Below are 22,694 nucleotides of genomic sequence, written 5' to 3'. Positions count from 1 at the left end.
CTACTGTATGGGATGACTTTCACACACACACACAAACACACACACACACTAACGGAAACACTGCCTTATCTGTAAAATCAACAAGGAACATCTCTAATGACGAGACGCGTAATAAGACCAAGCAGGGGAGAAAATTACCCACGCTTCCACAGCGCGCAAGGGAGAAAAACCATTGGCTCAGTTGTAATCACGTGACCCTCGGTGTCGAAACAAGAAGTGCATGTGTGCTACATGATACTCGATATTTGTAAAACAAGACTTATTTGTTTTTTAAGTCAAAATTTATAACAAATTTTTCCTCGTCTTGTGAAACACTCGCAAAACCACGTTACTCGCAATCCGAGGTTCCCCTGTATCTATTTTGGGCCCGCGAGTATATAATTGTAGCTGGTAATCTGCACTAAGTTAGCACACGGTCCAAATATCCTGAACTGCTGAGTACTACAAATGTCCTTGCATTGATTTTTTTTTTTCTGCTCACATTTTATTATTATCATTATTATTATTATTATTATTATTATTCAATTAATTCAAATTGATGGCCAACAATCAGACAGGAAAATGAGCATTTCTAACATGTCCTCCTTCATTAGAATGAGAGAGGGTGAGATGATATTATCAGCTCTCAATATAACATAATACAATATAACATCAGGCTCTTTTTCACTCCTGTTTGCTGTCTTGTCCTGTCTGTCACCATCCACTCAGACATTCTTTTTGTTTTTTTGTGCCTGAAGCAGGGACATGATCACGTTTGACAAATCCGAGCTAGGGTATGATTTGTACGCCTACAAATTTGCTGCCGGTTATCTGGACCTGTGTGTGTGTGTGAAAATAGTTGCTTATAAAGCTGTCTCAGTGCCAGTATTCATAAGTCATACAAACAGGTCATAAACATTAGCTTTTTTTGGTAGATGTTTGAAGCGTGAGGTGGAAAGAGTTTGTTTTGTTTGACGGCACATCATTCAGGCAGTGGACCGTTGATCATGTGCTTTAATGTTGTTATGTGATAAATACTCATGAAAATGATCTGGTTTGGGAAACCAGAAAAAAACACAGAAATGTTAAGGCAAAATGCTCTTACATGAGCATTTTTTGTCACTGAGTGTGCACTATTATTCATTAATTTATTCATTCATTTTCTACACCACTCATGCTGTGTACAGGGTCGCGGGAGAAATGGAGCCAATCTCAGAAGACTTTATGCATGAGCCAGGGTACAGCCTGTAAAGTGTGCCAGTCCATCACAGGGCACACACACACAACGGGCAATTTGGAAACGTTAGTTAGCGTAATTTGCATGTCTTTGGAGTGTGAGGCGGAACTGGAGTAGCCAGAGGAATCTCATCACGCACGGCGAGAACATGCAAACTCCACTCACACTGACCCTGAGGCGGGAATCAAACTCTGGCCCTGGGAGGTGCGAGGCTACAGTGCGAACCACTACGGCTCTATGCTGGCCATAAAAAAAATATATATATATATATAAAAAATAACATGAAGAGAAAAAAATACTTGGCATAGTGCTTAGCATCGTGGCCTTGCACCTTCGGGGTCGAGGGTTCGATTCCTGCCTCGGGTCTGTGTGTGTGGAATTTGCATGTTCTTCGGGTTTTTGCTTTTTCCCTCTCACAGTTTAAAAACATTCAAAGTGGATTAATTTGCATTTCCAAATTGCCCATAGTGAGAGTGCATAAGTATGTTCTTGTGTGCCCTGTTATAAGTTGGCGGCCTGTCCAGGATCCACTAAAGTCCACTGAGATAGGCCCCAGGCCTCCTATTACCCTGTATAGGATAAGCAGTAAAGAGAATGAGTAAGTGAGTAAAAATGTATTCATGCTGCCAATATGATTTAAATAAGAATTATTCTTGGCTCTTTTCACACTGCAGAGTTTCTACACGATTACAAAATTATCTGAAAAAAAAAAAAATATATATATATATATATATATATACAGGAGGGCTCCAATGTATAAGATCAAAAACACCATCGTTGTCGACATGTGGCTCTGCGTGTGTCTCGAAGCATCAGGTTTAGTTTTGTTGCATTATTGCTCAGTAGGGAATATGATTCAGCCATAAACAAACAATCAGCTCCGAGTTAAAGGCTCCAAGCTTTTCCATTACCGCAGTCATCAGCACGGATGTGTGTGTGTGTGTGTGTATGTGTGTGTGTGTGTGTGTGAGAGAGAGAGAGAGAGAGAGAGAGAGAGAGATCACATATAGGACCAAAAATTGGCTGGCAAATGAGCTCTGCAGTGCTGCCACACACACTCACACAAGCACATACACACTGCAAGACAGCAGACAGAATCACATTCTATAGCTTTTCAAAACTAACTGCTGATACTCCAGCTTGGTTCCTGTGTGCATCCATGTTCGTGAGTACATAAGGTAAAATCTGACATGTCATCTCCCAAGCCAGGAAGCACACATTTACAGTGAGGACAGTTATTTGGGCATGCAGCGGAGGCTGGTGGTGATATTGGATGGGAGAGCTGAAATCTAATAGCTATCAATAGCAGAGCAATTTATAAACACTCATCGACTACTTCATTAGGTACACCTTTTGCCTCCACATCTTCTTTAATTCCTCATGGCATAGATTTTAAAAAATGCCAAAAAGATTCCTTAGAGATTTTGGTCCATATTGAGGTAATGGCATCACACAGTTTGTCGGCTACACGTCCCCAATGCGAATCGGCCATTCCACAACTTCCCTAAGGTGCTTTACTGAATTGAGGACTGGTGACTGTGGAGGCCATTTGAGTACAGTGTCTCACTGTGATGTTCAAGAAACAAGTTTGAGATGATTTTAGCTTTGTGACATGGTGATTTATCTTGTGATCTTAGAGGGATGAACACAATCAGCAACAGTATTCAGGTACTAATGGGCCCAAGGGTTAGGGTTACACCAATCATAGTGTAGCAATAAAATATCCTCCACCATTATACCACCACCAGCCTAAACCACTGATACGAGGCAGGATGTATCCATGCTTTGATGCTGCTTATGCCAAATTCTGACTCTACTATCCAAATGTGGCAGCAGAAAACTCATCAGAACTCATCTTGCATTCATAATATTCTATTGTCCAAGCCCATGCAGACTGTTCTTAGCTGACAGGAGTAGCACCCGGTGTAGTCTTTTCCTGCTGTAACCCATTAGCTCTGAGGTTTAACGTGTCATGCATTCAGAGATGCTCTTCTGGATAAGTGTACAAGGTTCGAACAAAGCATCACATTGAAATTTATCAACAGCTTTTAATAAGAATGATGTGGGCACAACTTTTCCACTAAAGGCACTGGGCAAAAAAAAGGTAATAATCCACCTTGTTTATGTTCTTTATACCCATGACTATGTAAGAAACATAAACAGAACTTTTTGTTACTTTTTTCATTAAGTGGCTTCTTCTTCAATCAACACCTTATTACTACCCCAATATCATTATTAATACTCCTCGTAACAATGTTTGGAATACTTCATTCCTTCAAAGCAGTTCGACTGACTCCTCGTCCGTGCTATTGTTTCCCATTTTTAATGTCGGATCAGATGACAGCCGCCATCAACAGAGACCTCATCAGGGGTTGGAGACAATTCACTGGTCGGAGTATGATTGGCAGAATGTATAATGAAGCTGTGTTATGAGGCAGTTGTTTTTAAGCAGGGTCACAACAGATTCCTTCCAACAGTTTTTACTTCTCCTTAATACAACCTTTATGGATTTCAGATAATTTCTTCTATGTTTCAGCATGTAATAAATTCCCAGTTGCCCATCTTATTTCAACAGTATGATTATTTAATAGAGGGCAAATGCATAATAAACCAAAGAGCAAAGCAAAACTCAAAGACTAAAATATAAAGCATGAAACATAAATTATATTACTTTGTACCCTGATAACTTTTCAGATTTTTTTTTGTTTTTTTACCTTTCAGCTTTTATCAAAAAAAAAGCTTTTCTCTTTTCAGACATTACCTAAAACAATTAAATCAACTGATTGCTTTGAACCGTTATAACCTGGAACTTATAAATGGACAGTTTTTTAACGTAATGTTCTAGGAATTTTTAGTTATTTTGGCAGCATGCATCCTCCTATTAACCCTGACCAGTTTCCCAGTTCCTACTGGGAAAAAGTGTCTTAACAACTTGATTCTACCACCACCATGTTTCACCTTTGGTGTGTTTCCATATGTGTGTATACACCAATCAGCTACAACATTAAAAACATTAACATTAAAATCCTCCTAGGTTTTGGGTTCTCCTTGCGGAACAGTGCAAGTATGGCCTCTCTGTGCATGGCTTCGCAGGCCCTGTGCAGGGTGTGCGGTGGTGTCTGGCACCCGGACATTGGCAGCAGATCCTTCAGGTGTCATCAGTTCTTGGGTGGGGCCTCTCTGGATCTACTTTGTTCTAGCGTTTCACATAGGTGCTCAATTGGATTAGAAATTGGAGGGTTTGGAGGCCGGGAACTGGGAGCCGTCTGGTGCTGTTTTACCGTGGTCAGCATTGATTTTTTTGGATGATTTCTGCCTCATTAGCCTTTATTTGGGATTAAACAGGGCAGGCTGGTCTTTGGTCTCCACGGGCATGGGTGAGCCTTTGGTGGCCATGATCCTGTCACTAAATGTTGCTGTTGTTGTTCTTTCGTTTTAAGGTCCCATCTTCTTGCCAACGTTAGGTTGGAAGTAATGACTCTTCAGCTGTCCATCTCCATTTATCTCTTCACACACTGGCAGTAAAAGTTTATTCCAGGTTGTGATAGCTATCCATTGCTATGCCTGTCTTGTGCCTTGATAAACTGTTCCTTCCAGTTAGCATCTATCAAGGTTTGCACTTTGGGTCATATGGCCGAAGAAAGCATGTTCTACTTTTCATAACTGTCTTCTCTTGTCCTCCTGACCATTTTTCAAAATATCTAAGTTAGTCTTATTTTTAGAATTCTTTTACAACAACACCACATCTCCAAAGCTTTAGTTGTGCAGTATTATGTAGCATTTTAACATTTCTGTGGTCTTCCTGAATGTAAGGGTGTTGTTTTTTTAGGCAGCAGAACTCATCTGCTCAATATTATCTCTGTGTAGATTTATTTCGGATGCTAGAGATTAGTTTTTTTGTTTTTCTTCTGTTCAGGTGAGCATAGTCTTTGTAGGACTCATTTGCATATCTAATTCCCTCCCAACATCATCACTTACTTTCAGGATGTTCTGTAGGTCTTCTTTATTTTCTGCAATTAAACCTGTATTTTAAATTATTGATGTTTTGGCTTTATATGCACATTTTTCTTCATAAAGAAAAAATGTACCTAATCAAATATTGGTTTGTACATATTCCACCTTTTGTTTTACTGTTTCATGGTCTTCGAATTAGAGATTCCCTTCCTTTTTTGCATGCAATTCCTATTCGTTTCCTGTTTATAGATTCTTTGATTTTCTAGTGCGCATCCCTACTTCAGCATTCTTATTCATCATGTTCTATTTCTTCACATTTCTAATTCCACCATGTTTCTCTTGCCTTATTGTATTCCTCATCAGAAACCTGGTTGATCCTATTATACATCAAATGACATTTCCACTTCAAAGTTTTTTTTTTTTGTTAGTACTATTTTTTCAGTTATCCGAGGTTTGTTGACAACTTCCTTTCCTTTTTCAGGGTCTACATGTTTTTGCTGCTCTTGTCATATTTTCCTAGTGAACTTTTTTATATGAAAGATTATCATATAATGCATTTGAACAGTTTGACAACAAAATGAGATAACTCCATTTTTGCTTCTTTTTAATTCTTCAAATGAAGCAACTATTGCAAACTGATATAGAATATTTCGTACATGAGTTATAAGCACGTTAAAAAGCAAAATATGTAGTCGAAATTCTTTGCAAATATCAGTATGAATTTTGAGAGAATATTTTTTCATTTTACCTCCAACAGGTCCACAATGAATAAATCAGCCTGCAGATGTGTTTAAGTATGACTATTTAAGTATACAATTAATATGTGTTGCTTTTAAAGCAGTCCAACTGACTCCAGGTCTGTGCTATTGTTTCCCATTTTTAATGTCGGATCAGCTGACAGCTGCCCTCCCCGTTGACCTCATCAGGGGTTGGAGTATGATTGGATATGATTGGATAATGTATAATGCAGCTGTGTTATGAGGCAGCTGTTTTTGAGCAGGGTCACAACAGGTTCCATCCAATAGTTTTTACTTCCCCTTAATAGAACCTTTATGGATTTCAAATAAACTTCTGTGTTCCAGCATGTAATAAATCCCCAATTGCCCATATTATTTTAAGGTATTAAATAGAGGGCAAATGCATAAAACCAATAAACCCAAGAGCATAGCAAAACTCAAAGACTAATATTAAAGCATAAAAAATGAACTATATCACTTTGTACCCTGGTAATTTTTTTATTTGACATTTCAGTTTTCACCAAATTTTTTTTTTCTCTTTTTAGACATTACCTTAAGCAATTAAATTAACAGATTGCTTGAACTGTTATAACATAGAACTGAAAAGGACTTTCTTAAAGTAATGTTCTAGAAATGCCATGCATGTTTTGGCTGCATCCATCCTGCTATTAACCCTGACCAGTTTCCCAGTCCCTCCTGGTGAAAAGCATCTTAACAACTTGGTGCTTCCACCACCATGCTTCACCTTCGGGATGTTTGTTGTTGTTGTTGTTTTTCTACTTCTAAATATTATCTTTCTTCTTACCAATATGACATAGAGCATACATGCACATTTATATGTTTATGTCTTTCCATATGTGTGTATACACCATTCGGCTGCAATATTTAAAACTTGAACATTAAATCCTCCTAGGTTTTGGGTTCTCCTTGTGGGGCAACTGTTCTCCTAGTGCAGCTTTGACCCCTCAGTGCATGGCTTTGCAGGGCCTTTGGGGTCATGCGGTGGTGTCTGGCACCCAGATATTGGCAGCAAATTTTTTAGGTGCTGTGGGTTCTTGGGTGGGGCCTCTGTGGATCGGACTTCTTTGTCCAGCGTTTCACATGGATGCTAAATCAGATTGGGATCTGGAGAGTTTGGAGGCAGGGAACTGCAGGGACTTTTTATAATGGTCAGCATTGATTTTTTTTTAAATGATGCATTGGGATTGAATGGTCGAGCTGGTCTTTGGTCCCCACAGGCATGGGTGAGTCTATTTTTTTTATATTAGTATTTCTTCAGTTATCTGGGGTTTGTTGACAACTTCCTCTCTTTCTCATGTTTTTGCTGCTTTTGTTATATTTTCTTTATACAGTATTTGTAGTGGACAGCAAAATGAGAACTCATTTTTTCTTTTTTTGCACTTTATGACATCTTTTGTGCATCACTCGACTGCATATCTGTCACTCATCCCCAGTGATTTATAACATTATAGTAATAATGGTCAGATGGCTCTTGGCTTGTGTACTCAAATCGCTCGAGCATACAGTATTTTATATTTTTCTGCTTTGTTACAGTGCTTACACTAGAAAACCTCCCTTAGTCTTGGTATATACAGTATATACTGTAACAGGCTGTTTTAACAGAACATAGATAGATAGATAGATAGATAGATAGATAGATAGATAGATAGATAGATAGACAGACAGACAGACAGATAGACAGATCGATTGGTTCCAAACACTCCAGCACTAACAGAAGAACAGAATGGCTGTAACAGAGTGTAAACATTCTTTTCCTCACTTCAACATTCTCTAGAAACTCTTTGAGCACATTTACACCACTCACGGCAGCCACTGTGTTCCACAGGAAGTTTCTTCTTTTTAGTGTTAATTTGACAGAAGGAAGCGATAAGATTGGTTGTCACAAATCGTCGAAATCTGGATCTTTCAAGTCCTGGTTTGTCGAAGATGAGTTGTAATATAAAGCTCCTACAATAAGATTTTATATAAGTTTTTAATGAAGCATTTTCCTTTAGACAACTTTGTGTGTCAGAGAACAATAATTTGGCAAAATGAGTCAAACCCGAAAAGGGTGTTTATCAAGGTTTGTAGTCAAACTATTTCTGCATTTTTTTTTCTTTCAGAAGCATTTTCTGATTTGATTTGGTTTTTGATCTCCACTTTCTTGGTTTTTATTAGTTTGAGTTTATATTTACTGGATTGTGATCAGAGCCTTTATATTCCTCTGGGTATGTTTCATGTGTTGCTTTATACAGTTTTGGTATCTTTCTTTGATCTTGGTGTAATCTGCCTACATTCTGCTGAAATAACCATGGCTTCTTTAGGCTTAGGGGTTTTTACTTTGAATATTGAAATCATGTGTTCTGATTTTTTGCAAATCCCTTTTTTTGTGTGTGTCTCAAGCGACAAATCTTGGTTTTTTTTTTTTTTGAAAATCTATGTTCTTAGATATTTAGTTGTATTTCCAACGATACCTTTTAACCATTTTCCTTTCCCCTGTTGTATTCACATTTCAAAGGTTAATTCAAGACAAACTGGGACTTTTGATTGTGCAGAACAACAGAACACAGTTCTAAAAGTAAAACCTCCCTTTATCTCTCTATAGAATCTCCTGCTACACTAATGCACTTATCCCAGCTTTTCACTAGTGCTTGGATACCTTTAAGGTAGAAAGTTTTCTCAGTACGCCAGGGCTGTGATTGGACCGCCTGCTTCATGTCTGAAACATTGGCCTCCCAGGATCTCCCTTAATGGCTTCGAGGGAAAATGTGGAATGTGAAAATGGCTTTTAGCGACGCAAGGATGGGACGTGGCAATAACTCCTAGCCAAGTGCAAGTAGTGTTGGTAAATGACTCCGTGCACATTTCCTACAGACAGCTACGATCTAGACTGATGAGTCTCTTACGCAAGCTGGCGATTTTCAAGAATCAGCCGTCCCACTCGCTAAATGTTCACAGTTATCTTCTATATCGTTTCTCTTTTTCACCTTCTGGTAGTCAGTCAGGAAATACGCATTTTTAAAAGACTTAATGAAAGCAAGCAATGCAGTAATGAATGAAGCTTCTAAACAGTCAGTTTTAGTACATAAGCCATGAGGAAAATTTCTGCCTACGCGTATATACAGTAACGTGCAAAAAAATGTAAACCTTTTTACAGTTAGATAATTGCCCAGGTCTATTATTTCAGCACTAACTCTCACTTAATGCATGCACTGTTCACTTCACCTCACAGCTGATTATTAGCCATACATTCATTCTTTGTCATTAATTTCTTTTCCACATTACCCAGTTTCACTAGCGCACATCCTAGTCATTAAAAAGTTCAGTTTCTGCCCTGTTTCTTTTTTTTCTTTCCCAGAAGGTCACACTGCAGGCGCCCTGGTATGACTCGCATCCATACAGTACATGCGTATGACCCAGTTGTATTTTTTTTAGGCTGTGACTCATGACTTGCTGTGGGAGAATACTCCCTGTCCTTTCTTACGTGACTGGTTATGTATCTCACTAAGGCAATGCCTTGGTGTATTACACATGTTGCTGTGCATGGCACTTCAGCTGTTGACCAAGACGGTTCTTCTCCCTAACTAGAGGTATCTGACAGAGCAGATTTCTGACACATGGCTTAGAGCTGTGGGCACCTACAGGTAGTTTAGCATGCCAGACGAGTCGAGCCAAGGACCCAGGGTGTTGCCAGTGGTGTGCAGTGCGACCTAATTGGAGCCATAAGTGAGAGGTTTGTGAAAGCAGAAATTTGGGAGACCGAGGGCTATTTTTATTGCCGGTGCTGACTGACAGCAGGATGACATGCTTTTAATATGGTGGCCATTATTATTAGCCTGTAGGCTGATTGGCTTTCCGGGGAAATTTTTTTATATTTTTCTGCTGCTATTATAAATGACTTTTATAAAGTTTTAAGTCTCATCAGCTCTTCGTGTCTTTATCTCTCAGGAGTGGCTCTCAGCGCGCTGCCGATGTATCTGGGTGAAATCTCTCCGCGACAGTACCGCGGCTCCGTCGGCCAGTTCAACGCCGTCTTCATCTGTCTGGGCGTTTTCATCGGACAGCTTTTCGGCCTTCCCGAGATATTTGGCCATGTGAGTGTGTTCATGATGAGCTAGTGTGTGTGCTTTAACTATAAGTCACTGATCCTCTTTTTTTTTTTTTTTTTCTTAATCTGTCTCCCAGTCTCAGCATACAGTGTATTGTGGAGTTATTTGTACAATGAATACATTAATACATTTGCCAGCCACTTTATTAGGTACATGTGCTTATAAGGTTCAAGTGCTTCTTAAGGCCTTATCAACCAATCATATGGTTGGTGATAGCACACTTTTAGACCCCGGAGTGATTGAGGAATGTCATTGATCATGGTCATCCTTTAATGACGACAATCTACAATCATGTCAATGTGCTCAAATGGCCTCCACAGTCACCAGATCTCAATCCAGTAGAGAACCTTAGGGATGTACTGACCCGGATGGAAGGAACGGAGGAACAGAACGGAAGGAACGGAGGAACCTGGAAGGAGATTGGCATCATGGATTATTCTGGTTTCCAGCAACTCGTTGAATCTATGCCATGGAGTCAAGTTAGTTTTGAAGGCAAAAACGATCCAACCCAGGACTAAACAAGGTGTCTCTGATGAAGTAAATTCACTGTAAATACTAAATAATTTAGCTATTCCTAAATCACATGCTTTAAAGCAGAAGGAACTGTTAAAATCATCGACACACCGGGTCCAAGTTGGTGTACTGTATATCACGAGTGTGTGTGGAGATTCCCAGTGTGTAGTGTCATCTGAAAAAACATGTGTGTATTTGAGAGAGGAAGATCCCTGAGAGCAAAGATTTATTAAATATTATTAAAAAGCAGCAGATGTCAAGTGCAGTGTGTGTGCGTGTGTGTGTGTGTGTGTGTGTGTGTGTGTGTGTGTGTGTGTGTGTGTGTGTGTGTGTATGTGCGTGTGTGTGCATTTCTCATTCGTTTTTTATAACCCCATCTCCAGTTTATTGATATTGGATTCCCGGTTTCCATGGTGATGCACCTTTATTATGCACATTGGTTTTCTATATTATTATTATTATTGTTATTATTATTATTAATATTATAATTATTATTTACTTTACTATTTACTTATTTATCACAAACAGTTCCTCTAGTATACTTCTTTCCTTCCTCCATCTTTTTGCGTCTTTATTAAATTCATTCTTGCCGTTTTACACGGTTCTCACTTAATAGTATTAATTGAATACATGCATAAATTAATTAATGCATGTAATATGATTTTTTAAATTTGTTTTTTTTATTGTAAAAGAACTCTTTCAGGAACTTTCTGCCCTTTTCTATGTCTAGGTCTAGGTCTCTTGTTTTTTTCTGCTTTTCCATTATAGTATCTATCTATCTATCTATCTATCTATCATTATGCCATGATGATCATCCATGAAACATCAAAGAGCTCTAATATAAATATAAATGATAAGTATTAATAATGTCCTCTCAGACAGATAGAAGCCCTTCCTGTCTTCCTCTCTCTCTCACACACACACACACACACTCTCTCTCTCTCTCTCTCTGTCTCCCTCACACACACACAGTCAAACTGAGCAGTAAGTATAATAAGGGTTATGAGGGTGTGTTTGTGTGTGAAAGAGACATATTAAACCTGCTCACCCTGAGTGCTCCGCATTACCGAACACTTCATAAAGACACCCTGCAGGAGATAATCGCATGTAATTTCATTTCGCAAGAGCGCATGTTACCGTTCACTCCAGACCCCATTTACTAGCTCCCTCTGTCTGTCTCTCTCTATCTCTCTCTCTTTGCCTTTTTCTGACACACACACACATATACGGAGAAAAATAGTGAGGGAAACACGAATGGAACAGCGAGAAAGCTGCATATTACTCATGTGTGTTTAAATAAATCATGTATTTATAAAACGGCTTGATTATTTCTATGTAATTATCTCACATGGTGTAGCGTTTCTGCTGTGTGTAATATTCCAGGGCTTCAGGTCTGTTGTGTTGCTGCTGATGTGTTAGTGTTGTGTTATTAGTGTGTGCACATGTACTGCGGGGTGTAATCAACGTGTTATACGAGTTTGGATGGAGTATTATCAAGTGTCACTGGTGTGTAACAAGGTGCTACGGTGGCTTAGTTGTTAGCACTGTCACCTTGTACTTCCAGGGTCCGGGTCGATTCCCATCTCCGTCTCTGTGTGCATGGAGTTTGCGGGTTCTTCCCGTGCTTGGTGGGTTTCCTCCGGGTACTCCGGTTTCCTCCCACAGCCCAAAGACATGCAAATTAGGCTAATTGCCATTCCCAAATTGCCTGTAGTGTGTGTGTGTGTGTGTTCCCTGCGATAGTTTGGCATTCTGTTCAGGGTGCACCCCATCTCCTGGGATAGTCTCCAGGCCCCCTGTGACCCTGAATACAGGATAAAGTGATATAGATGATAAGTAAGAGTGGTGTGTAACAGGTGTTATAATGCAATATGGGTGACATTAATATGGTTTCAGGTTATTATAAGCAGTCACTGTGGGTTATAAGACATTATTAGTGTGTATTAGTGTATGTACTATTTTATATCCCAGGTCGTTGTAGAAATAGCATGTAAATAGCAGCTACACACCTCATAAATATCATTTACCCACCTCTACCTGGTGTTTACCCACCTTATTTCATCCCGTGTCTTAGCCAGTTGATGAGCTGAAGTCTGACAACATGGATATGAGGATTTTAGGAGCATGGAAATTTTACACTGTATTGGACTATGAACTTGTTGAGGATTTTCCTAAATTTACAGGATAGCCTTCTATCATCGTACATTCTATACATTCACTTACACATTACAAATATTGTATGCTGCACTACAGAGTCTGTTTTTGTACAATACATATGAGCTACAGTTGCAATTTAATCTGCAGTCTGTGGGAATCCGTAACTCGAATGCCAGAGACTAACTGTAATATAATTTATGCCCTTAAGCTATGTTTATCCCTTTAATGTTCCTGTTTAACAATTAGGTCTATTGATTACATAATTCATAGTTCGGTATCATCTACCAACCACTCCAGCCCTGGTTTTCTATCTATCTACAGTGCATCTGGAAAGTGTTTACAGCGCATCACTTTTTCCACAATTTGTTATGGATTAAATTCATTTTTTTCTTTCAGAATTCTACACACAACACCCCATACTGACAACATGAAAAAAAGTTTACTTGAGATTTTTTCAAATTTAAAATTTTTTAATTTTTTAATTAAAAATAAAAAAGGAAATAGGAAAAGATTGCCATGAAGCTCAAAATTGAGCTCAGGCACATCCTGTTTCCCCTGATCATCCTGTTTCCCCTGATCATCCTTGAGATGTTTCTGCAGCTTAATTGGAGTCCACCTGTGGTAAATTCAGTTGATTGGACACGATTTGTAAAGGCACACACCTGTCTGTATAAGGTCCCACAGTTAACAGTTCATGTCAGAGCACAAACCGATGCACAAATCTGGAGAAGGTTACAGAAAAATTTACCATCAGGTTTTTGGTCACCTCCCTGACCGAGGCCCTTCTCCCCCAATTGCTCAGTTTAGATGGCCGGCCAGCTCTAGGAAGAGTCCTGGTGGTTTCGAACTTTTTCCACTTACGGACGATGGAGGTCACTGTGCAGTGGCAGAAATTTTTCTGTAACCTTCCCCAGATTTGTGCCTGGAGACAATCCTGTCTCGGAGGTCTACAGACAATTCCTCTGACTTCATGCTTGGTTTGACATGAACTGTCAACTGTGGGACCTTACTGTATATAGAGAGGTGTGTGCCTTTACAAATCATGTCCAATCAACTGAATTTACCACAAGTGGAGTCCAATTAGGCTGCAGAAACATCTCAACGATGATCAGGATTTTGCAAACGCTGTGAATACTTACAGTATGTACATGTGCTTTCTCAAATTTTTTTTTTTTTTTATAAATTTGCAAAAATCAAGTACACTTTTTTCATGTTGTCATTATGGGGTGTTGTGTGTTTCTTAAATTTTGAGGGGAAAAATGAATTTAATTTAATTTAGAATAAGGCTGTGACATAACAAAATGTGGAAAAATCTATCTATCTATCTATCTATCTATCTATCTATCTATCTATCTATCTATCTATCTCTCTATCTATCTATCTATCTATCTATCTATCTATCTATCTATCTATCTATCTCTCTATCTATCTATCTATCTATCTATCTATCCATCTATTTATTTATTTAAATAAACACTAAACACACACACACACACACTCATACAGGATGATTCTCTCATAAGAGGCCCTGAATATTCTGTAATAACTCTCGCTATGATGAAGCAATCTGAACGAAACCGTGTACAATGTGCTCCTCAGTCTTTGGAGCCTCAAACACTCCAGGATGCCCCTGTGTCGGACCGATAAGGTAGGCGCCAGACAGGCATCGCACTGTTTAACGCCATACCCCTTCATTCAGTCACTCAGCAGAATGGTGCTGTACAGTAATGAGCATGTCATTAAGCGATGTCAGAATGAACTTAGGAAGAAATATGATAAGAAGATTTGAAGGAAAACATGCAACATGAAATGTAAAGATTTTCCCTGATATATATAATATACCCTAAATACTGTATACTCTATATATACTGTATGTCTCAACGCGCTTGTGTGTTTCATCTGATGCTTTCATGGTTTGTTTTTTCTGTTGTGTTCTGTTATGAACGTGGTCTGTGTGTTTCGCAGAAGAACAGATGGAACTACTCGTTCGGCTTCCTCGCAGTTCCTGCTGTCTTGCAGTTGTGCGTTTTGCCGTTTTTGCCGGAGAGTCCACGATTCCTGTTGATGGAGCGCAGAGACGAAGCACGAGCTGAAAAAGGTACATTGTCCTCATCATCATCATCATCATCATCATCATCCTTTTTGCTCCTTTATATGATCGACTTAAGTCTTAATTAAATATGTAAAATGATTCCTCATGTTCCCTGAACCACTCTTTTACAATTTAAGTCCTGGAATATGGCTGTGACTTTTGGGAAGAATGGGGACTATACATAATGGGTGCATCGCTTTTTGCGCTTCCCTTTGTACCCTGGCACACCCATCTCTCTGGACTCATCCGACCACATCAGTCCGTTCTTTATGCTCCCTCACAAACTAAAAAGTCCCACTTATGGCCACAAAAAGCTGTTTTGTCCCAGTTGTCTCAAGTTCTCGCTTTTACTATTAAATATAGCTCTGATTTCTACTGTTGATATTTTCTGATGCAACTTCGCCAAGTGTTTAAGTAACCTCTGATCATGGTCATTGTGTATGCATTATGTCTCTTAGTTTTCATTCTTTCTTTTTTTCTTTTTTCTTTCTGGCTTACTTGCTTTCCAGCTGCCTACCCTTTTTCTTTGTACTCTATCTTGCTCCTCTTCCTACACAAGATCATATATCTGTTTTATTATTTGCAGCTCTGCACCTTTTCTTTCTTGGTTTCTTGTTTAAACCTTGCATGCAAACACACGTCAAGGTCATAGATTAAACTTAGAGCTTTGGCTGTGCTCCAGTTTAAAGGTCTCTAAAGCTGATTACACAATAGCGTGTTAAATAAACTTAAAGTTAAACCTGTTTCTTTTTCTTTCTTTGTCAGAAATCAGAAAGTATAAACAGGCTCAGGGGCACTCGGGGTCTCGTGATGAGCATTCCATGTCGTTCTTTCCTGTTTGAAATTACTCCTTTTTTCTTTGCTTTTTTTTTTTACTTCCCCTGACATATAGATCCCCAAGCATTCTTACAAATCTTTCTTTCTGTGCCTAGTGCTTTGGGTCAAAGCAAGTGGTTACTAAACTCTGTGATTGAACATCTGTCGAACGGAGCCGAATGACGGAATGAGGTCGAAAACCCGGTATCGTTGTCTTTATCTCTTTTTACATCGTCAAACAATCGAAAAGCATCACCTAAAGGAATCCTTCAAAAGACTTTGTTTTAAAGTTTGGATAAAAGTGCGACTTCCTAATATCTGCATGTTTGAGACCTGACCGAAAAAAAAAAAAAAACTCCTCAGGAGTGTGTATTTAAGACTTAGATAAAGGCCCAGCTCTGTCAGAAATGTATTTGTGACATGGGCAAAAGTGCTTTTTCCAGCAGAGTGTGTGTTCACGACTTGGCCAGACTCCATTGTTCTTGGAACTGCATTTGAGACTTGGCAGAAAGGCCAGCTCCCACAGGAGGTTTTGTGTTGAAGCTTTGCCTGAACATCCTCAAGAGTGCAAGTGTTAGACTTGGAAATGTGTGTTTGAGATGCAGTTGACAGTCAGGTTATTATTTTATTTTTTTCCCAAGCGTTATCCAGGTTCCTACTTAGATAATAATAAGATCGTGAGATTGTCCCTGATGAGCAAGCCAAGGACGATGGTGACAAGGAAAAACTCCCTGAGATGGCAATAAGAAGAAACCTTAAGAGGAACCAGACTCAACAGGGAACCCATCCTCATTTGGGTGATAACGGATAGCAGGGATTATATAACGACACCATGTGTGTTAGGAGGCGAGAAGTTGTCCAATTTTTTATGAAGTCCAGTTCAGCACAGGGATGAGTCAGTAAGTGCAGAGAACAGAGAGGGGTCTGGATTACTGGGAGCTCAGGAGGAGCATGTGTAGATCCAAACCATCATGAAGCAGAATCCAGCTGGAGGTGGTCCTTCTCTGGATGCCTCAGGATCCTCGCAGGGTTGGCCTCGTCTACTGAAGCTGGCACAATCTCTAGATGCCTCGGGATGTGTAGAGAACAGGTGGAAAGAATATAAGGATATTAGCAGCACTAGATGAGAGTGTGCAGTAGATGTCCTGGAGTACAAGGTTATGGGATGAATTATGTGTATGCCAGATTAAAAAGATGCGTCTTGAGTCTACTTTTAAACAGATAAACTGTGTCTGAGCTCCGAACACCATCTAAAAGGCTATTCTGAAGCTTAGGAGCTAAAATGTATGGAGCTGATATGTAATATCTCGCGGTGGAGAATTGGCCAAAGCCATCACCATCTAAGATATGTGTATTTGGGACAGGGTCAGAAGTCCAGTCCGACCCTTTGCATGGAAGTCCAATCTACAGTAAGTCAGCCGTATTTGTTTAAGGCTTGTCTTTGTCAGGAGTTGTTGGCTTAGACTTGACTCTTTGTACAGCTTCTTCAGTAGCACATGGTTGAGAATTTATTAAAGGTACGGTATAGCACTGTCAGGATTTTTTTTTCTCAGCTAGTAAAGGAGTGTGTGATTGATATCAGGTCAAGGTTCTTACGCTTCTATTTCCTTTTTCAGTTTTTCGAGCATGGAGTAATCTGTCAGGTATTTGTTTTAACATTTGTTTTAATGATCTTTTCCCACTCCAGTGATCTCAGCAGTCAAGAGTCAGGAGGAAATGTTTTTTATAAGACAACCTGAGATGAATAAGGATGAAGGTGGAATACATTTGACGGATGGAAAAAACCCTCGTAGTCCTCATGGCCCGAAGTGAATAAGGGTGAGGGTGAAATCAATTTGATAGACAGTGCTCAGCCTTTCATCCATTTTTAATACTTAAACCTGGGAACAAAATACAAAATTAAGTAAATTACACATGAAAAACAAGATCCCCATCAAACCGGACAAGTATAGTATACTAGGGCTGACCAGAGTCAGGATGGTAGTGTGCATCATATTCGATTGATAATAAATGAGTTCAGGGACTTTACTGGACTCTGAAGATCATTGAGCGCTCCATGCCGTGGTTCTTTAGTTATTTCTTTTCATTTTTACATCAGCTCTTTTTGTACATCTCACCTTTTTGTGTGGACGTAGCAGTGCCACAGAAGACAGCGAAGCAACCAAGAGGAACCCTGTAGGAGCAAGAAGCATAAGCGATAAAGAACTCAGATGGAAGAGGCTAGTAACATCGCTAAACGTAAAGCAAGGACACTCAACAAAACTTGGTTTTATTGAAGAATCAATTTCCAGAAAAGCAGTTAAGCAGAAACGCAATATTTCTTATGATCCCGAGAACATCGTGCTCACGGTGAGATTGTTTTGATAGCCTCTGGTTGTTGGATATTCGTTATCAGCAGAGTACACAAATCCTGTACTTAAGTAAAAGTAAAGATTTCCTAAGACAAAAAGTAGAAGTCCTCCATTTACTTGTGTACATGAGTAAAAGTACAGAAGCACTCAACTTCTTTAAAGTAGCCTTTTGTCATAGTAAAAATAGTATTTATCCATCTCTTTTTCTTTCATTCTCTCTCTCTGATTCCCAGTTGTGAACATGCAGATTTATTCACCTGTTATGTTATTACGCGTGTCTTAAAGGGAAGGCAAGTCAGCAGGTTGCGAAATTCCTGCTTTAAATACTACATAGCAATGTAGTTAGGTAACATAACACTATGCAAAAATTGTCTTAGTAGAATTAGAGATATTTGCTGTTCCTTTGAGCAGAGTAAAAGTAAAAAGTGTCCACGTACTCAATTTCCTTGCACCTCTGGTTAACAGCAGGGGTTGGGAAACTGTTTGAAGTTGAAGACAGGATTGAAGAATGCAGGGCAGCGGCAAAAGAACCTACAGTACAGTGGATTGTTTCAAATCCCAGAACTTGGACAGATGTAGTGACTCACATCTTGAGTAAACGAAGCTGTGTCTTTGTCTAACCAGCTTGTTTTTTTCATGTTCATATCATTTTACAAGACTGTAGTCATTTAATCTTCTTAGGCTTTAAAAGAAAAGTAAGAAAGAGTCAAATGATTAAAAAGATTAGCAGGCAAAAGGAGAAGGAGCCTGAAGGCAGTGTGACAGAAGAACCGAGTAAAGTCCAGAGAGACTCTGAAATTAAGGAACTGTTGGCCGTTCATGCTGAGGGCAAAAATCTTTGTCAGATGAACAGCATGATAAATTATACAGATATTGAGCCTGGTGTAAAGATAAAAGCAGAGGAATTCTCTTTAAAAGCCTTGCAGCAAATCCCCCTTTTAGCATTAAAATTTTTTTTTATTTGAATGTGCAAAGCGTAAAGCGACAAATCTTTCCTTTGGCGAATGATCGTCCCGCCGTAGAACTTTCTTGATGTCTGAAATGCAATACTTCTACACAACTTATTGATGGAAGTACCTGCTGGTCTGACATATTACGCACAGCCGGATCCGACACTTACCCTCACGTTCAATCTTCGTCTGCGATTTTAATACAGAGAATTGCCTCATTATGCATATAATATGCCGGCTCCAGTCAAGGACACCACTGCTGATGGCTTTAATTAAGCATCGCTGCCAGTCTTCTTCTTCTTTTTTTTTTTTGTTTGCTGTTATGATGTTCACTGAAAATATGTCTGGCCGTCTTGAGGACATGACTGCCATGATAACACGTACTGTAGCAACAGCACACACTTGAGGCTGCATCATTATTTTAACGAATCGTCCCTAGAGAACAGGTTCTGTGTCGAGGTGATGACCAGCACTACAGAACTAAACCGTGCCTGTTTTTGCACTAAAACTTAGTTGAAACATTTAAAGGTTTAAAGTGAATAATTTTTTTTGTTGTTGGAATGCTAAAGAAAACAACACCAAAACAATATATGGAGTGTATTCCAAGAAACAAACTACAGAGATCAATTTAAGAGCAATTCTAATGAAATAAATATGACTTGATTAATTAATTAATGAACAATTAAAGCCATGTATAAAAATGATTCCTCATGCTTTAAGTACCACTCTTTCACAAAATACATTTAGGCATTTGGCAGATGCCCTTAGATTTCTACTGTTGATGCAACTTCACCAAGCATTTAAGTGTTCATATTCATATTTTGTTCATGTTCATGTTCATATTCATATTTTTTTTCCCGCCGAAATTTTCACAAAGTTTACCGTCCAGCACTATCGTTCTAGGTTTTAATGATGCATTAGAGGTTAACTAACCTAATTTTAGTAACTTCTAATCTTTAAATCAAATTAGTTTTCTTTGTTTGATACACACCAACAATTAGCCCTTCCTGAAACAGCCAGGCTGCATATATAGATATTTTTTTAAATGCATCTTAAACTGTATACTGAGAACTGAATTGCTCACTCACTCATCTTCTATACCGCTTTATCCTGTATTTAGGGTTGCAGGGACCTGGAGCCTATCCCAGAAGGCTAAGGACACAAGGCAGGGTACACCTTGGACAGGGTGGCAATCCATGCACACAGAGACAGGAATTGAACCTGGCCGGGAATTGAACCCGGACCCTGGAGCTGCAAGGCGACAGCGCTAACCACTACACCACTGTGCCGCATCACATAAAATTACTTCACTGAATTGCTTTTAAAAATTATGACCACATTATGATAAGCTGTAAGTGTAGTGTAAGCCTCTTGTTAACTGGAAATGAGGCAACACATTGCACTGTCACCTTGCACTTCTACAGTAGGGTCGGGGTTTGATTCCCGCTTTGGGTCTGTGTGCATGGAGTTCGCATGGTTGGTGTGTGACGGGTTTCCCGGCTACGCCAGTTTCCTCCCACAGTCCAAAGACATGCAGATTAGGTTAATTGTTGTTCCCAAATTGTCTGTAGTGTGTGCACATGTGTGGGTGTGTGTGTGAGTGTGTGTGCATGTCTGTGTCCTACAATGTGCTGGCCTAGTAGGTGATTAATTTATTGATTAAAACTAAGCCTAAAAATGCAACAAAATATTGATAACATACTAGAATTGCATTGCACAGATGTCAGTGTTTGACATTAGACTTTTTTCCGTTCCATTTTTAATGTCATTTAAAAATCTGGAGATGGAAGCAATAACAGTTTAAATATTTCATAAAAACAGACAGTCAATTCCAAATTGTTTAAAATCTTATCTAGGAACAGGCACAAGTTCAAGGGAAGTACAAACAATAATTCAAGGACAAAATACAAACACCAGGTAACAAGACGAGATCAAAAAGACTGAAAACAAGCATGAAAACAAAAGCCAGGTAAAGTCAGACAGTAGGAATGTTACAAAGGCACAGTGAAACATATGGGCTTTTATACAAATCTAATAAAAGGGGAAACTGTAAAACAACCAAAAGCTATGATGAAAAAAAAATGCCGTAAAGCCGTGGCCTTGTAATCTCGGTAGGGGGAAAAATCCATGACATTTAAATTGTCTTCTGCATTTTTGATGCATTTTACATATGAAGAATAATATTTCTTTATTCACACTTCTAAAAATTCTGGGATTAAAGCATGTGCTCGTGATCTACAGTCTATGTTATTGAAAAACCCCAGTGTGGAATGCTTTAAGTCTGGAAGGTTACAGCAGTAGATACAAGTCCATTTCCATATGAGATTATTTACTAAATCAAGGATGAGATCTAGGCATCAATTAAATCATAATCTAACTAAAAACAAAACATGATTTAACATGTAACACCGTTTTCTGCACAAATTTAAAAAAAAAAGAGAAGTTCCCAAGAATGTCTTCACCTACTAAATTAATGTTATCAGGTTAATCTACTCTCTTAGCTGTACGGCAACAATTTACTCCATGCGTTATCATATCATTGTCTGGTAACCAGCCCAGGAAACATTCAAATTACTTCATAAAAATAGTACTTGACCTTTGATCATTAACATCTGCACAATTTTGCAAAGTGACATTAATATCACCGGAGCCACACCTACAGGCCTCACCTCCTGGTCCATCTCTGCCCCTGGTCACTATTAAAATCTGTTACTTATTGTTTCACCATAGCTTCTTTCTTTCATTGCTTACTGTGTATATAAATTCCCCTGGGTAAATCCTTGTGTTTTGTAAAGTCATCATTTACAAGACAGGCAATAAAGAGTCTCTGCATTTACGCCCACTGATCATTGTCTCAACCAGAACCAAAGAGATGTGTTTACGCAGCCCCAAGGTTAATGAGGCTAATTAAAAGGAAATGTGGCCATGGCAGGAGTTAGAGAGAGCAGGTATTTATTGCAGTAGTGTTTTGATAACTGCAGCATTTTATGTTTGGTTGGAAATTTACTGTGGTAGCTGCTCAGGCTCATAAATTCTCACTTATTTTTTTTTTTCTACACTTGTACATAAGAGCCAACCCCTTATATCACTGTCCATGGTGCTGAAAGTGGTGGTTAAAAATCCACTTCAACACAGGATTGGCTTATTCTTACTCTTCTGGCTCCAACAAAGCCGATTGAACCTGAAGCGGTGTAGTGTGTAGTGTGCGTCACACACAGCAGTTAAGGTTTCATTCTAACAAGTGTTCAAGACTGGTAAAACTGCTGGCTCCCTGGTAGCACACAGACATATAAACACTGTATTACAACTTACTGAAATCAGTTGCTTCTTATACACTGTGTGAACAGTATTTAGGTTGGGCTTGTAGCTGTGTGATTTCGTTGCTACTGTAGGCATGGGGAGGCATACAACCTATAGCTTGTTAAAAAAATTTAAATAATAATACCGTTATGGAAAAATAAGTTTTTGGTCCTCAATTTAATTACACCTCCTTCATCATGTGTTTAGTTCACACATGCTGATACTGAAAACCTTTTCGTAGTGTGTACAACAAGGTACACTAAAACTCCAATCCTCAAGAATAACATATGGCTGTATTTGTTTTTTTCTTCTGCAGGTAAGCAGGCATTTTGTTTCACAGCTGTTCAGTAAAAAGGACAAACCAGAAACTTCACATGTTGGCTGTTGAAATTTTAACTTTTTTTTAATAACATATAAAAAGCAAAAACTTACTACTAGATCAAATTAATTCATTCATTTGAACCACATGCGACACACATGCAATCCGGCAAACAGCGTC

The 22,694-nt window shown here is 38.9% G+C and overlaps 1 protein-coding gene across 2 annotated transcripts in view; it reads left to right on the top strand.

Annotated features, from left to right (window-relative positions):
• slc2a9l2 (solute carrier family 2 member 9, like 2) overlaps positions 1 to 22,694 on the top strand; it is a 123,609-nt gene that overhangs the window by 47,239 nt on the left and 53,676 nt on the right. For both annotated transcript variants that reach the window (XM_053514772.1, XM_053514771.1), the window contains exons 6-7: positions 9,856 to 10,001; positions 14,652 to 14,784. In XM_053514772.1, coding sequence (XP_053370747.1) covers positions 9,856 to 10,001; positions 14,652 to 14,784 — 279 coding nt within the window. The remainder of the gene's footprint in view (positions 1 to 9,855; positions 10,002 to 14,651; positions 14,785 to 22,694) is intronic.

This window comes from Clarias gariepinus, chromosome 16 (assembly GCF_024256425.1).
Source record: "Clarias gariepinus isolate MV-2021 ecotype Netherlands chromosome 16, CGAR_prim_01v2, whole genome shotgun sequence".
Taxonomy (NCBI): Eukaryota; Metazoa; Chordata; class Actinopteri; order Siluriformes; family Clariidae; genus Clarias; species Clarias gariepinus.
The sequence above is the reverse complement of the archived record's forward strand: the minus strand, read 5'-3'. Positions and strand labels throughout refer to the sequence as shown.